The 13,630-nt window shown below is 47.3% G+C and overlaps 1 protein-coding gene across 1 annotated transcript; it reads left to right on the top strand.

The window, feature by feature from the left end:
- The first annotated feature begins 810 nt into the window (after nucleotides 1-810).
- TRAP1 (TNF receptor associated protein 1) lies at nucleotides 811-12,497 on the top strand. The gene is made up of 18 exons (XM_069982115.1): nucleotides 811-924; nucleotides 5,400-5,570; nucleotides 5,816-5,898; nucleotides 7,108-7,248; nucleotides 7,412-7,483; nucleotides 7,563-7,723; nucleotides 7,919-8,028; nucleotides 8,345-8,418; nucleotides 8,501-8,656; nucleotides 9,065-9,185; nucleotides 9,434-9,503; nucleotides 10,093-10,240; nucleotides 10,431-10,616; nucleotides 10,699-10,837; nucleotides 10,917-11,002; nucleotides 11,081-11,226; nucleotides 11,513-11,585; nucleotides 12,070-12,497. The coding sequence occupies exons 1-18, from the start codon at nucleotides 831-833 to the stop codon at nucleotides 12,169-12,171; spliced, it is 2,133 nt and encodes a 710-aa protein (XP_069838216.1). The 5' UTR covers nucleotides 811-830; the 3' UTR covers nucleotides 12,172-12,497.
- The last annotated feature ends 1,133 nt before the right edge of the window (nucleotides 12,498-13,630 follow it).

Here is a 13,630-nt window from a genome sequence, read left to right as displayed (position 1 = left end):
GCTCACAGAAATTATCTCTGATACCAGGTGTCAGATGCAGCCAGCACCTGCTGGGTATAGATATGGTCATTAACTGGTTAAATAATTAGCCGCCCTGTTGGCCAGGTTCAAGTTGTGGCTGTAACATGTGAAGCTAAGGGTACATTTACACAGAAGGATTATCTGACAGAGATTTGAAGCCAAAGCCAGAAACAGACTATAAACAGAGGTCAGGTCATAAAGGAAAGCCTGAGAGTTCGCCTCTTTTCAAATCCATTCCTGGCTTTGGCTTCAAATCTTTGGCAGATAATCTTTCTGTGTAAATGGGATATCGCCAAAGCCATAGATCCCCATCACCTGAAGATAAGCAATGAGCAATATTGGTTTACAACTACAGCAAAACTACAACTCCCAGCATGCCAAGAAAGACACTGGCAGCCAGAGGTTAAACTGTTTATGTAATACAGGGATGGGGAACTTTGGCTTTCCAGCTGTTGCAAAACTACAATTCCCATCATGCCTGGACAGCCGAAGCTTTAGCTTCGGCTGTCCAGGCATGATGGGAATTGTAGTTTTGCAACAGCTGGAGGGCCAAGGTTCTCCATCCCTGATACATCCTAGTAGAGATAAGGCTGGGGCCCACCCTGAAATGGATGACAACCCCTGTGTGGAGCTGTATGGTGCCAGTATTGGTGGTCCTCCCAGCACTGGCTCAAGTCTGACATGTCACGTGGTGTACGCCATTCAGCAACCAGCTGTGGCTCGGACACGCCCAGAAAATGACGTCAGCGCAGAGCTGGCTCCCTGTCGCACGCTGCTGACGTCACTCGCCTGCGCGTCCCTGAAGAAACATGGCGGCTTCAGCACTGCTCAGAGGAAACCTGTGCCGGGCACTGAGATCGTGGAGCCGCTCCGGGGCCGTGGTGTCAGGGAGGAGCCTGAGCGGTGAGTCTGACGTCACGCCTAACCGGACTGACATCATTGGTCACTTTCTTGAAGGGTTTCTTCCAGGGCTGTCATACCCACGTGGTGCCAGTGATCACCGTGTCCTCTAATGTCCTGTCCGGTGTGGCTGTATTACCGGGGATGTCACTTTCTGGGCCGGCTGTCATTCGGCTCGGCAGTAACACTTACCCCATAATCTGGTAGTGGAAGGGTCTCTGGGGGGAAGGAGCCTGCAAGGACAGCGCTTCACTTGTGACTGTCACATGACCTGTGCTGAATGACTTTGAATCATCCAACTTTATTGTTCTCTAATACCCCCACTGATGATCCATGTCTCTCCAGCTGTTGTAAAACTACAATTCCCATCATGGCTGGACAGCCAGAGCTTTAGTGTTGGCTGTCCAGGCATGATGGGAGTTGTAGTCTTGCAACAGTTGGTGAGACAAGAACATGAATATTGATGGGGATCTGTCAGCTGCTATAGTACATTGTATGGACCTGTGCACGGCATAATGGAAACTAATGGTATTAAATTCAGGGCCTCAAAGTGTTGCAAAACTATAATTCTCTGGACAGCCAAAGCATGATGGGAATTGTAGTTTTGCACCAGCTGGAGGGCCTGGGTTTGACATTTCTGGTGTTCACTGTCCGGCATGTGCTTAGAAATCTCTGGGTATTACTCCTCGCTGTGGCGCCCCCATGATGTTTTGTGGATGCCAGTGTACACTGGGGCTTTTTGGGGCCTAGACCCTGTGCTGGGTTGTCAGGATCTCAGGGCGGTGAGAATACTCCTTAGGTGTCAGGGAAGGAGTCCAGACCTACAGGCTGTGAGTGGCCTGTTCCATCATGTGCCAAATTGTATGAATTCTCCCACAGATACAGGTCAGAGTGCATCCTGAACTGTGCACCTTCATACAAGTGCTGTGGGGAGATCTATGACAGGGTGTAAATATACACCTGGTGTAAACCGCCCCCAGTAACCAATCACAGCTCCTCTTATATTCTACCAGAGCTGAAAGCTGAGCTGTGATTGGTTGCTGTGGGCAGTTTACACCAGGTGTATATTTACACCCTTTCATAAATCTCCCCCATGGCCTTCATGTTGAGTCACTTGTTTAGCCTGGGGCCACAAGAGTTGATAGGACATGATGATTCTATTGACTTCTATGAAACACCCTAGAGTTGTGTTCACCGCTCACATTTTCCCTATGTAACTTATTGTGGTTACAATACTCATGGTAATCTGGCAATGAAAGGGTTACAGTGCCGTGACATAGAGGACGGGAGGTCCTGTATAGGAGGATGATGGCAGACAGTCTGTCCCAAGGTCCAGCATGCTCTGTAAACATTGCGACACCCGCTGACCCCGGCCAGAACAAGATCAAGAGTGTTACCACATAGTGTCTGGCACGCTGCCTCCGGCTCTGCCACATGGCGGTCTTTATAGTAAGGCTGTGCACACGCTACATTTTTCACATACATGGCGGGGAAACTCCTGACATACATGGTTAACATGTCTAGAGGGATCTATTGAACAGAGGTTAAGGAACTGTCTGTTTGGCCTCTGTCTGGCTGGTGGACTGCACAAAATGAAGTCTAGACTATAGGATGGGAATGGAGGTCAGATGTTCCTCTAGTGCAGATGTTGCAAAACTACAATTCCCATTGTGCCTGGACAGACAAAGCTTTGGCTTTAATGGGAATTGTAGTTTTGCAACAGCTGGAGGGCCGCAGGTTCCCCGTCAATTCATTCTGTATGGGACTTCAGAAGATAAGCGGGAACTTTGTTTGGTTAGCCTAAAAAATCCCATAGATAGTAAATGGAACAGTGTCTGGGTATGTGTGCAGTTGAGCCATTTATCTAGGGACAAGAGACCTCCATTCATTGACCGATTGAATACATAAGCTGTAATGATAACCCCTTTAAATAGACACTGTATTAGCTTATAGGTGCTAACCTCTTTGCTAATATTGATGCCCAGGCACCCTTTATTCTCTATGGCAGTGCTTCCCAACCTTTTCCACCTCGGGGCACACCTTGGAAAAAAAAATTTCCTCGGGGCACCCCTACTAAATGATGTTCTACAAAATAAGAAAACCGTCATACAGTGACTCACAGGTGACGTCTTCTTTGATTTGAGGAGTCACTTTCCCTTTTCCTCTCCATCCGCCATGATGATTTCTTCCAGCGCCTTTTCATCTCTTCAGAACCTGCGAGACAAACAATTTAGGCTCCGCACATTTCTAGCAGCTTCCTTTCCTTTCTCCCTCCTGTCGGCTCCCAAAGTAACTGCGCAGTTTGGTGTTATGTGCAGTAAAGCGAGTAGGAATGTGGGATGCCCCCTGTATGTAGGATTCCCTGCTGTGGTTAACTAATAATGCCCCCAGAGGTGCCCCATGAACTAATAATGCCCCCAGAGGTGCCCCATGAACTAATAATGCCCCCAGAGGTGCCCCCATGAACTAATAATGCCCCAGGGGTGGCCTCCATATACTAATAATGCCCCCAGAGGTGCCCCCTATGAACTAATAATGCCCCCAGAGGTGCCCCCATATACTAATAATGCCCCAGGGGTGGCCTCCATATACTAATAATGCCCCCAGAGGTGCCCCCTATGAACTAATAATGCCCCCAGAGGTGCCCCCTATGAACTAATAATGCCCCCAGAGGTGCCCCCTATGAACTAATAATGCCCCTAGAGGTGCCCCCTATGAACTAATAATGCCCCCAGAGGTGCCCCCATGAACTAATAATGCCCCCAGAGGTGCCCCCATGAACTAATAATGCCCCAGGGGTGGCCTCCATATACTAATAATGCCCCCAGAGGTGCCCCCATGAACTAATAATGCCCCCAGAGGTGCCCCCATGAACTAATAATGCCCCAGAGGTGCCCCCATGAACTAATAATGCCCCCAGAGGTGCCCCCATGAACTAATAATGCCCCCGAGGTGCCCCCATGAACTAATAATGCCCCCAGAGGTGCCCCCATGAACTAATAATGCCCCCAGAGGTGCCCCCATGAACTAATAATAACGGGGGTGGCCTCCATATACTAATAATGCCCCCAGAGGTGCCCCCTATGAACTAATAATGCCCCCAGAGGTGCCCCCATACACTAATAATGCCCCCAGAGGTGCCCCCATGAGCTAATAATGCCCCCAGAGGTGCCCCCATATACTAATAATGCCCACAGAGGTGCCCCCATACACTAATAATGCCCCCAGAGGTGCCCCCATACACTAATAATGCCCCCAGAGGTGCCCCCATGAGCTAATAATGCCCCCAGAGGTGCCCCCATATACTAATAATGCCCCCAGAGGTGCCCCCATGAACTAATAATGCCCCAGAGGTGCCCCCATATACTAATAATGCCCCAGAGGTGCCCCCATGAACTAATAATGCCCCCTGCTCTGCGCCTAAAAAAACCCCAAAACATCCTACTCACCTAATCCGCGCTGTGTGCATGCAGGAAGCAGCTCTCCTCCTCTTCAGGCTCCATCTTGCGAGCTGCGGGGTCGGGACGTCCGGCAGGCGTGATGACGTCACATCATCACGCCGGCCGGAGAGGTCAGGCCCCGGCGTCCCATAGGCTGCTGGCATGAAGTGCCGGCGGCCTATGGGAATGAATATAGGAGCAGGACGCTGACACTTCCTATATTCTGCTTACTTTAATGTTCCGCTCATAGTGCGGGCGGAACATGAAAGTGATCTGTGCATCCCGAGAAGCTGTTCGGCCGCAGCTTCTCGTGATGCTTAAAGAGACAGCGCACATTTCCCACTGGGATCCCGCGGCACCCCTGGCGGGTTCTCCCCGCACACCAGTGTGCCGCGGCACCCCGAATGGGAAACGCTGCTCTATGGTGTGGGGGTCCTTAAAGTGACTGTACCACCAGGCCCAGGCTGAAGCACTGGAGGCGGCCGACCCACCCTTAATGGGAGGAAACCCCAGCCCCTCCATGACGTGACTCCATTAGAATCAATGGAACCCTATCATAGAGGGGCTAGGGTTTTTCTCCCACTAAGGATGGGTCGGCCCGGCTCCAGTGCTTCAGCCTGGGCCTGGTGGTACAGTTACTTTAAAGGGGGTTATCCAGCGCTACAAAAACATGGCCACTTCCCCCCAGAGACAGCACCACACTTGTATCCAGTTTGGCGCAGGTTTTGCTGCTCAGTTCCATTGAAGTGAATGGAGCTAAATTGCAAACCACACCTGAACTGGAGAGGAGAGCGGTGCTGTCTATGAAGCAAAGTGACCATGTTTTTGTAGCACAGGATAACCCCTTTAAGTCTGGAGATTCACTGATGGTCCCAGTATGGCATATCCATTCAATATGCCCCTATAAGATACCTTTACAAATACTGATATTGTTCTGCATAACACTGGTGACTAAATCCTCTGCCACTGATGGTAAAATGTAGCATGTAATATATAGATTATCTGTATACTGGTACTGAAGGCTGCTGTTTTATTCAGGTTGCATCACCAGGTGCCAGCCTTCTCCCTGGCATTCAGTGCCCACGTCCAGGAAGAGCCTGTCCACCCTTAGCAGCGCAGCCTACCGAAGATACACTACACAAACCGCAGAGACCAAGGAGGAGGAGCCGGCGCTGCACACCATCATCTCCGATACCGAGAGCGTACAAGGTGAGGGATCACCATCATTCCTGTATTTGTAGAGATCAAGGAACCCCACCAATCACATGCTCCTCACCCGTCCCGAGGATTGGTGATAGGTTTAAAGCTTGGGATAACCCCTGTATATGTAAATTTTATAACAATCTTTTCATGGCCTTCCAATAATCCAGAACATAATAATCCAAGTCCCCTTACTGCTGGATGATGGGGATCTTATAGCATGCTTGTGAATAGCCTCTGTCCATGTCTTGCAGGTGTCGCCTCCAAGCACGAGTTTCAGGCTGAAACCAAGAAGCTCCTGGACATTGTTGCTCGCTCTTTATACTCTGAGAAGGAGGTACAATTCTTTTTTTTCTCCCTTAAAGCGTAACTGTCATGTTTTTTTTTATTGCAGAAATCAGTAGTATAAGCGATTTTAAGAAACTCTGTAATAGGTTTCATCAGCCAAAAAAGCCTCCTTCTGTACTCAAGAAGCAATCTCCCAGCCTCCCCCCCGACTTCTTATCTGTGCATTATCAGGCAAACACGTCTTCATTACAGAGAAGCCAGTGAAGACGGGTTCTGCTCTCTCCATTGTATCCTTATGGAGAGGGGAGGGGCCGAGGGAGATGAGGGGGCAGGAAGAGGTGACATGAAGGTCAGCTGTTTCTAGACTCTCTGGGCACCTAAAACGCTAAATTCAGGTGTCAGAAAGGTCAGTGCTTATCTATGAACTTACTGAGAGAAGATTGCAGGGTGTTGTGCTGTGCAGGACTGCTCCGTGCTCAGTCACTCCTAACAGCCCCTCCCCTCTCCATAGCCACATAATGGAGACAGAAATCCTGCTTCTTCTGCAGTGAGGGGGGAGGCTGGGAGATTGCTTTTTCAGTCCAGAAGGAAACTCTTTTAGTACATAAAACTTATTACAGAGTTTCTTAAAATCGCTTGTACTATTGATAATTAATGTTTTCAGAAAAATGACCCTGAAATGACAGTTACGCTTTAAACTGCAAACAGGTAACAAATGCATACCTTAAACTCCTTAAAGGGATTGTCCAGGATTGGAGAAACTTGGCATTTTTCCTCCAAAAAACTGCTCCTTTCCTGTCCTCAGGTTTGGTGTGTGGGTTTTACAGCTCAGTTCTATTGAAGTGAGTGGAGCTGAATTGTAATACCACACACACAACCTGAAGACAGGGGTGGAGCTGTTTTTGCAGGAAAGTAGCTGTGTGTTTTGGTTTTTCTAATTCTGCATAAGCCCTTGACGTAAAAGTTGATGCAGTCATTATAAGTGTTTATTTGTAGCTACCGGTTTAATTTGCAAAAATCAAAGAGGTTTTCTAAGAAAATCAAGTAGGAGATCGCAGGGCGTTCACTCTCTGTACCTCCCACCGATTTCTGTATCTGGCCCCCAGCTTCTGTATTATAAATAGAGCCATGGGTCACATGCTGTACCCGCGGTTCTATTCATGACACAGAAGCTGGGGGCCCGATAGCATGGCCTATTCTATACTGTTTTTGGCATTTCCCTTGACGTTATGTCTGACACCATATGTCCCTTCCCCAGGTATTTATCCGGGAACTGATCTCAAACGGTAGTGATGCCCTGGAGAAGCTGCGTCACAAGCTCCTGTCCCAGGGCAGCGCCTTACCTGAGATGGAGCTCCACCTGCATACAGATCCTGAGAAGGGCACCCTCACCATCCAGGTAACATCATCATTAAGGGAAGACCCTTTGATCCCAAGTACTCAGGAGAACATAGTGTCTCCCTATTGCAGTGGGCAGTGAATGAATACGTCAGAGGTGACATACAGAATGGAGGGTGACCAAGCATCACCGCTATCCAGTAACTGTAAGGTTATTCCCATAGGACACCGGAGTAGGGATGACACAGGAGGAGCTGATCTCCAACCTGGGAACCATCGCTCGTTCTGGATCCAAGGTAACCCAGAGCACAATGCTGTTTTCTTACCTGTCCTCATACTCTTCTTTTTATAACCTGTTGTCGTGTCTTTGTTTAGGCCTTTCTGGAAGCCCTGCAGAACCAGACTGATAGCTCCGGGAAGATCATAGGGCAGTTTGGTGTCGGCTTCTACTCTGCGTTCATGGTTTCCGACAAGGTTGTTGTGTACTCTCAGGCTTCAGAGCCTGGTAGCCCTGGGTTTTGCTGGACGTCTGATGGGTGAGTACAGGAGGGTGCAAGAAATGATTCCACCAGATGTAGCAATACAAACCTATGTTCACAAGTTTGCTTATGTTTCTATAGCACCAACACATTCCATAGCATTGTACAGTACTCCAGAGAACCTGTCCTAACTAATCAAGCATGGAACTTGGTGTTTGTGATCATCATCCTAAATTTGCTTCCTTCCCCTAGATCTGGTGTCTTTGAGTTGGCGGAGGCCAGCGGTGTGAGACCAGGGACAAAAGTCGTCATTCATCTTAAGGAAGACTGCAAGGAGTTTGCCAGTGAGGACAGAGTTAGAGGTGAGCCCCCATCTTGAGGCAGCAGTACAGGGAGCCTATCTATATCGAATATCAAAATGCACTTAAAGGGGTTATCCAGGATAAGAAAAACGTTTCTTTCATTCAGAAGCAGTGCCACCCCTGTCCTCAGGTGTGTTGTATTCCAATCCAGGTCCATTCATTTCAGGTGAATGCACTAGGTGGACAGGAGATTTTCTTGATTAAAGCGGCCGTGTTTTTCTAACCCTTTTAATAGATACATTCATTTTGTATCTTCTACCACCATTATCATGTGGGACATGTACGTCTACTTTATGACATTCCATTTATGTTTCAGAGGTGGTGACGAAATACAGCAACTTTGTCAGCTTCCCTTTGTACCTTAATGGCAAGAGGATTAACACTCTTCAGGTAGGTGATGTCCCCTCTCCCATTGTCCTCTTCACTACAATTCCTCTTCACTCGTCTCACTTTCTCTATGGTCTCTCCTCAGGCTCTCTGGATGATGGACCCCAAAGAGATTGGAGAATGGCAGCACGAGGAGTTCTACCGATTTATCGCCCAGGCTTATGATAAACCTCGCTACACGCTTCACTACAAGGCAGATGCTCCTCTGAATATTAGGAGCATCTTCTATGTGCCTGAGATGGTAAGCTCTCTTTATGTACTGGAGAAGACCTCATTTCAGAATATGTATCTGCAGACTGGTCAGAGTGCCCCCTGCTGTCTGCTGCTAGAACAACGGGCACTTGAGCATCAGAACTGGAGCATGGAAGGAGGTGCCTGATCTGAGGGATCACATTTTCTTTTGCATAATATCTATATCTAGCTATCTATATAAGAGATGGCTCCAGGATGCATTATGGGAAGGCGACAAGATGGCAGTGAGCATTGTTCTGCTGGGAACCTTGTCTCCTGGCATCATGTGAATGATACTTACCCCTTACCTAACCATTGTACAGAACAAGTCCCCCCTTTATGGCAGGAGATAATGCCCTTTGCTGCACTGCAAAAATTATATTATAGCTAATTTAGCAATGTATCTTTTTTAATGTAGAAACCTTCTATGTTTGATGTCAGCCGGGAGCTGGGGTCCAGTGTGGCCCTTTACAGCCGCAAAGTCCTTATCCAGACCAAAGCCACTGACATTCTGCCCAAATGGTTGCGCTTTCTTCGAGGTGAGTGATTCTCAGTGGATGTTGGCAGCATAAATTAAACAAGGCTATGACCGGCCGCCATGCCTGCCAGTCTCCTGACTACAGGGGCAACATCATAACAAAAAGATGCAACCAGTTTGCATGTGAAAACAAATTAATGTGCAATGGGTCATATTAGTACTGTCCTTCTCGCATATAACCCTGTGTAGGTTGGGGTGACCAGTAATGGGGAATAAAGGAATTCATTTTGTGTTATGTTCTCTCTACAGGGGTTGTGGACAGTGAGGATATTCCCCTCAATCTCAGCCGAGAACTTCTACAAGAGAGTGCTCTGTTAAGGTGAGAAAGGGAATACAGTAGCACAGAGAGAGTAGTGCCAGTATCACCTATTGATGTTAAGTTGGCTGTCGGGGCATGATGGGCCATGAATAGAGATGAGCGAATCGGGTTCGAGTCCATCCGAACCCGAACGTTCGGCATTTGATTAGCGGTGGCTGCTGAACTTGGATAAAGCTCTAAGGTTGTCTGGAAAACATGGATACAGCCAATGACTATATCCATGTTTTCTACATAGCCTTAGGGCTTTATCCAAGTTCAGCAGCCACCGCTAATCAAATGCCGAAAGTTCAGGTTCGGATCGACTCAAGCATGCTCCAGGTTCGCTCATCTCTAGCCATGAAGTTTTGCAACCGCAGGAGAGACACTGACATAGAGTATTTGTGCCTGGGCCCCAGTGTGTTCAGTATCTTATTTCTTGAGGCATGAATGTGGAGTCCGGCCTCATGCATAAGGCATTAGATAGATAAATTGGGCGGGGGGCTGCTATTATTTACATAAATAGGGGGCTATTATTATTATTATTATTATTATTATTATTATTATTATTAATGAGGGAGCTATTATTATTGATATTCTTTTTGTTAAACAGGAAACTTCGAGATGTTCTTCAAAGACGACTCATCAAATTCTTCCTCGATCAAAACAAGAAGGATCCTGAGAAGTACAATAAATTCTTTGAGGACTATGGGCTTTTTATCCGAGAAGGGATTGTGACCACCCAGGAGCAGGACGTCAAGGTGCGCGGGGCAAATTTGTAAAGTCTTATTCACAATCTCTATGCAACAGGGGAAATGCAGTGTGCAATGCATATGAAGCTGCTCCAGGGCATGATCTTGCAGTTCTCCAATGATATAAACTGTACGCATCTTAGTCAGGATACACATGCTTTATATAGTGTTTTTTTACCATCTCTTTTAACATTTTCAGGAGGACATTGGCAAACTGCTGCGTTTTGAGTCTTCAGCCATGCCCGCCGGAGAACAGACCAGCCTTTCAGATTACGCCAGCCGCATGCAGGCAGGATCACGCAACATCTACTACTTATGTGCACCCAACCGGCACCTTGCAGAACATAGCCCTTACTATGAAGCCATGAAACAGAAGCAAACAGAGGTGCTCCTCATGTTCTCCTTGTGATCCGTACTCCTCCTTACCCCTTTTAGCTTGCACTGAGTGACCGTTCTCCTCTCTTCAGGTGCTCTTCTGCTATGAGCAGTTCGATGAGCTGACTCTGCTTCACTTGCGGGAGTTTGACAAGAAGAAGCTGGTCTCGGTGGAGACAGATATTGTGGTTGACCATTACAAGGAGGAGAAATTTGAAGACAGTCGTCCAGGTATCCATCACTTCATCTTGTTCGAGACTAGATGTATGTCGTGATTGTGTTCTTACTCTTTTTATTCCATGTCCTTCAGCTTCTGATAGGTTGTCCGAAAAGGAGTCTGAAGATCTGATGGCCTGGATGAGGAATGGCTTAGGGACTCGAGTAACCAATATCAAGGTAAGTGCAATTCCTTTATTAGGATAATATTAAGGAATTTTATTTACAGTCTTAAACAGGTTATTTTGTTCAATGTAGGTCACCCCACGTTTGGACACCCACCCGGCCATGATCACTGTGCTGGAGATGGGGGCCGCCAGACATTTCCTGCGCACACAGCAGCTTGCTAAAACGAATGAAGAACGAGCGCAGCTCTTGCAGCCCACCCTGGAAATCAATACCGGGTGAGTATTTCTAATCAGAACACCTAGTGGACTGTATCTCTCCAACATGACTTGTGTTTGGAGCTCAGATGCAGTACGTTCATGGTGGGATGATGATCACATTGTTTTTCCATGGCTGTAGCTGTGACACTGCTTTAGTAACTTCACATTACAGTAATGGAATATTGCATAGACCTACTTGGTAGCCATCTAGACCTCCAGCACTGTTTAGATTTATAGATAAATGATGGAATATGAAATTTGGGTACAAGCGAAATGAACCATGATTTGACTATTCATGTTCCAGGCATCTTCTTATTAAGAAGCTCGGTGAATTGAAGAACACAGATGAAGACCTGGCAAAACTACTTCTAGATCAGGTAAGTGATGATCCTACAGCTAGAAGTTTAGGTGAATAATATATGAAGTCCAGGCTGCTGATTCCTATAAATTACAAGTCCTGTATTGCTTCAGTAACAACACCCTAAAGACAGGGCTTATAATCATATGAACATTTCTGTATTAAAAACCCTGCTCCTATTGACCTTAATGGGACTGGGCGGAAAACCACATGGTCATGCTTTGAAGTCCTTACAGATGTCAGTGGGAGCTTCACGATCCTCTCTGTCTGTCTGTCTGTCTCTCTCTCTCTCTCTCTCTCTACATATATATATATATTTATTTATTAGTATTATTTATAAGTACCCCTTCCAGGGCTATCACTGGCTGTAGCAAGTACCTATGGCACATTATGGCTGCCTAAATTCATCAGACACAAATCTCCTGAGCTTTACTTTAACTTGCTCCAAAACCATCATATGTAAAATCTGATTTGTTCTAAAATATCTCTATAAACCCACACAGATCTATGAGAATGCAATGATCGCAGCTGGGCTAAATGATGACCCCAGACCCATGGTAGGGCGCCTTACTGAGCTGTTGACTAAAGCTCTGGAAAAGCATTGATCGCATCCATCCTCTTCTGATCATCGTCCTTGTACAAGACCCTCACCAGGTACTGGCAGAGCCCCATCCTGGATGCCAGAATGCGTTTTGGGAATCTAGCCATGCAGTATCAGTTTGACACGGCCACCATGTTTCCTACGGAAAGTGAGACTGAATGGATATAGACTGGTTGCATCTATTTATTGGACAGAAAATGCGCATCGGCCCAAGCATTCTCCAGAATATACTGTAGTGGCCATAGAGTCCTCTATAGTTGAGCGGAACCATTGTTGTAAATGTTACATGTATAACTAAGATATATTAAAGAGATGACAAATTTGTAGAAAGTTGTGTTTTATTTTTTACTTTTTGTTGTATTTCTGTATTCTTACCCAATTACACGTCAGTCATGTTTGCACACATATAGATATAGGCTGCAGTATCGGCCACATCATCTCCACAGACTTGGTGCTGCTTCTTTATCTTGGTAAAACCTTTAAGAAACAACCACTCGTATCAACTTAAAGCAAATGTACCACTAGTACATTGCTTTTTTTTCTTACATGAATACATTTTTTACATGAATAGAGCGGGAAGGGGATGCTGGTGCCGTGGTCCTTTTTCTGAACCGCAATCCGGTTCCCACACATGGCGCCAGTCTATTGCCAAGCACCGGTAGTATATAGCCCCCCTGTGTGCTATCCCCAGTAGTATATAGCCCCCCCGTGCACTCCCCAGTAGTATAAAGCCCCCCTGTGCGCTCCCCAGTAGTAAATAGCCCCCATGTGCTCTCCCCAACAGTATATAGCCCCCATGTGCTCTTCCCAACAGTATATAGCCCCCCTGTGCTCTCCCCAACAGTATATAGCCCCCATGTGCTCTCCCCAACAGTATATAGCCCCCATGTGCTCTCCCCAACAGTATATAGCCCCCCTGTGCTCTCCCCAATAGTATATAGCCCCCCCCGTGCTCTCCTTAATAGTATATAGCCCCCCCTGTGCTCTCACCATCAGTATATAGCCCGCTGTACTCTCCCCAACAGTATATAGCCCCCATGTGCTCTCCCCAACAGTATATAGCCCCCCTGTGCTCTCCCCAACAGTATATAGCCCCCATGTGCTCTCCCCAACAGTATATAGCCCCCATGTGCTCTCCCCAACAGTATATAACCCCCCCTGTGCTCTCCCCAACAGTATATAGCCCCCATGTGCTCTCCCCAACAGTATATAGCCCCCCTGTGCTCTCCCCAACAGTATATAGCCCCCCTGTGCTCTCCCCAATAGTATATAGCCCCCATGTGCTCTCCCCAACAGTATATAGCCCCCATATGCTCTCCCCAACAGTATATAGCCCCCCTGTGCTCTCCCCAATAGTATATAGCCCCCATGTGCTCTCCCCAACAGTATATAACCCCCCCTGTGCTCTCCCCTACAGTATATAGCTCCCCTGTGCTTTCCTCAAGAGTATAAACCCCCCCCCC

This window comes from Dendropsophus ebraccatus, chromosome 9, assembly GCF_027789765.1.
Source record: "Dendropsophus ebraccatus isolate aDenEbr1 chromosome 9, aDenEbr1.pat, whole genome shotgun sequence".
Lineage (NCBI taxonomy): Eukaryota > Metazoa > Chordata > Amphibia > Anura > Hylidae > Dendropsophus > Dendropsophus ebraccatus.
Note: the sequence above shows the minus strand (reverse complement) of the source record. Positions and strands in the feature narration are given on the sequence as shown.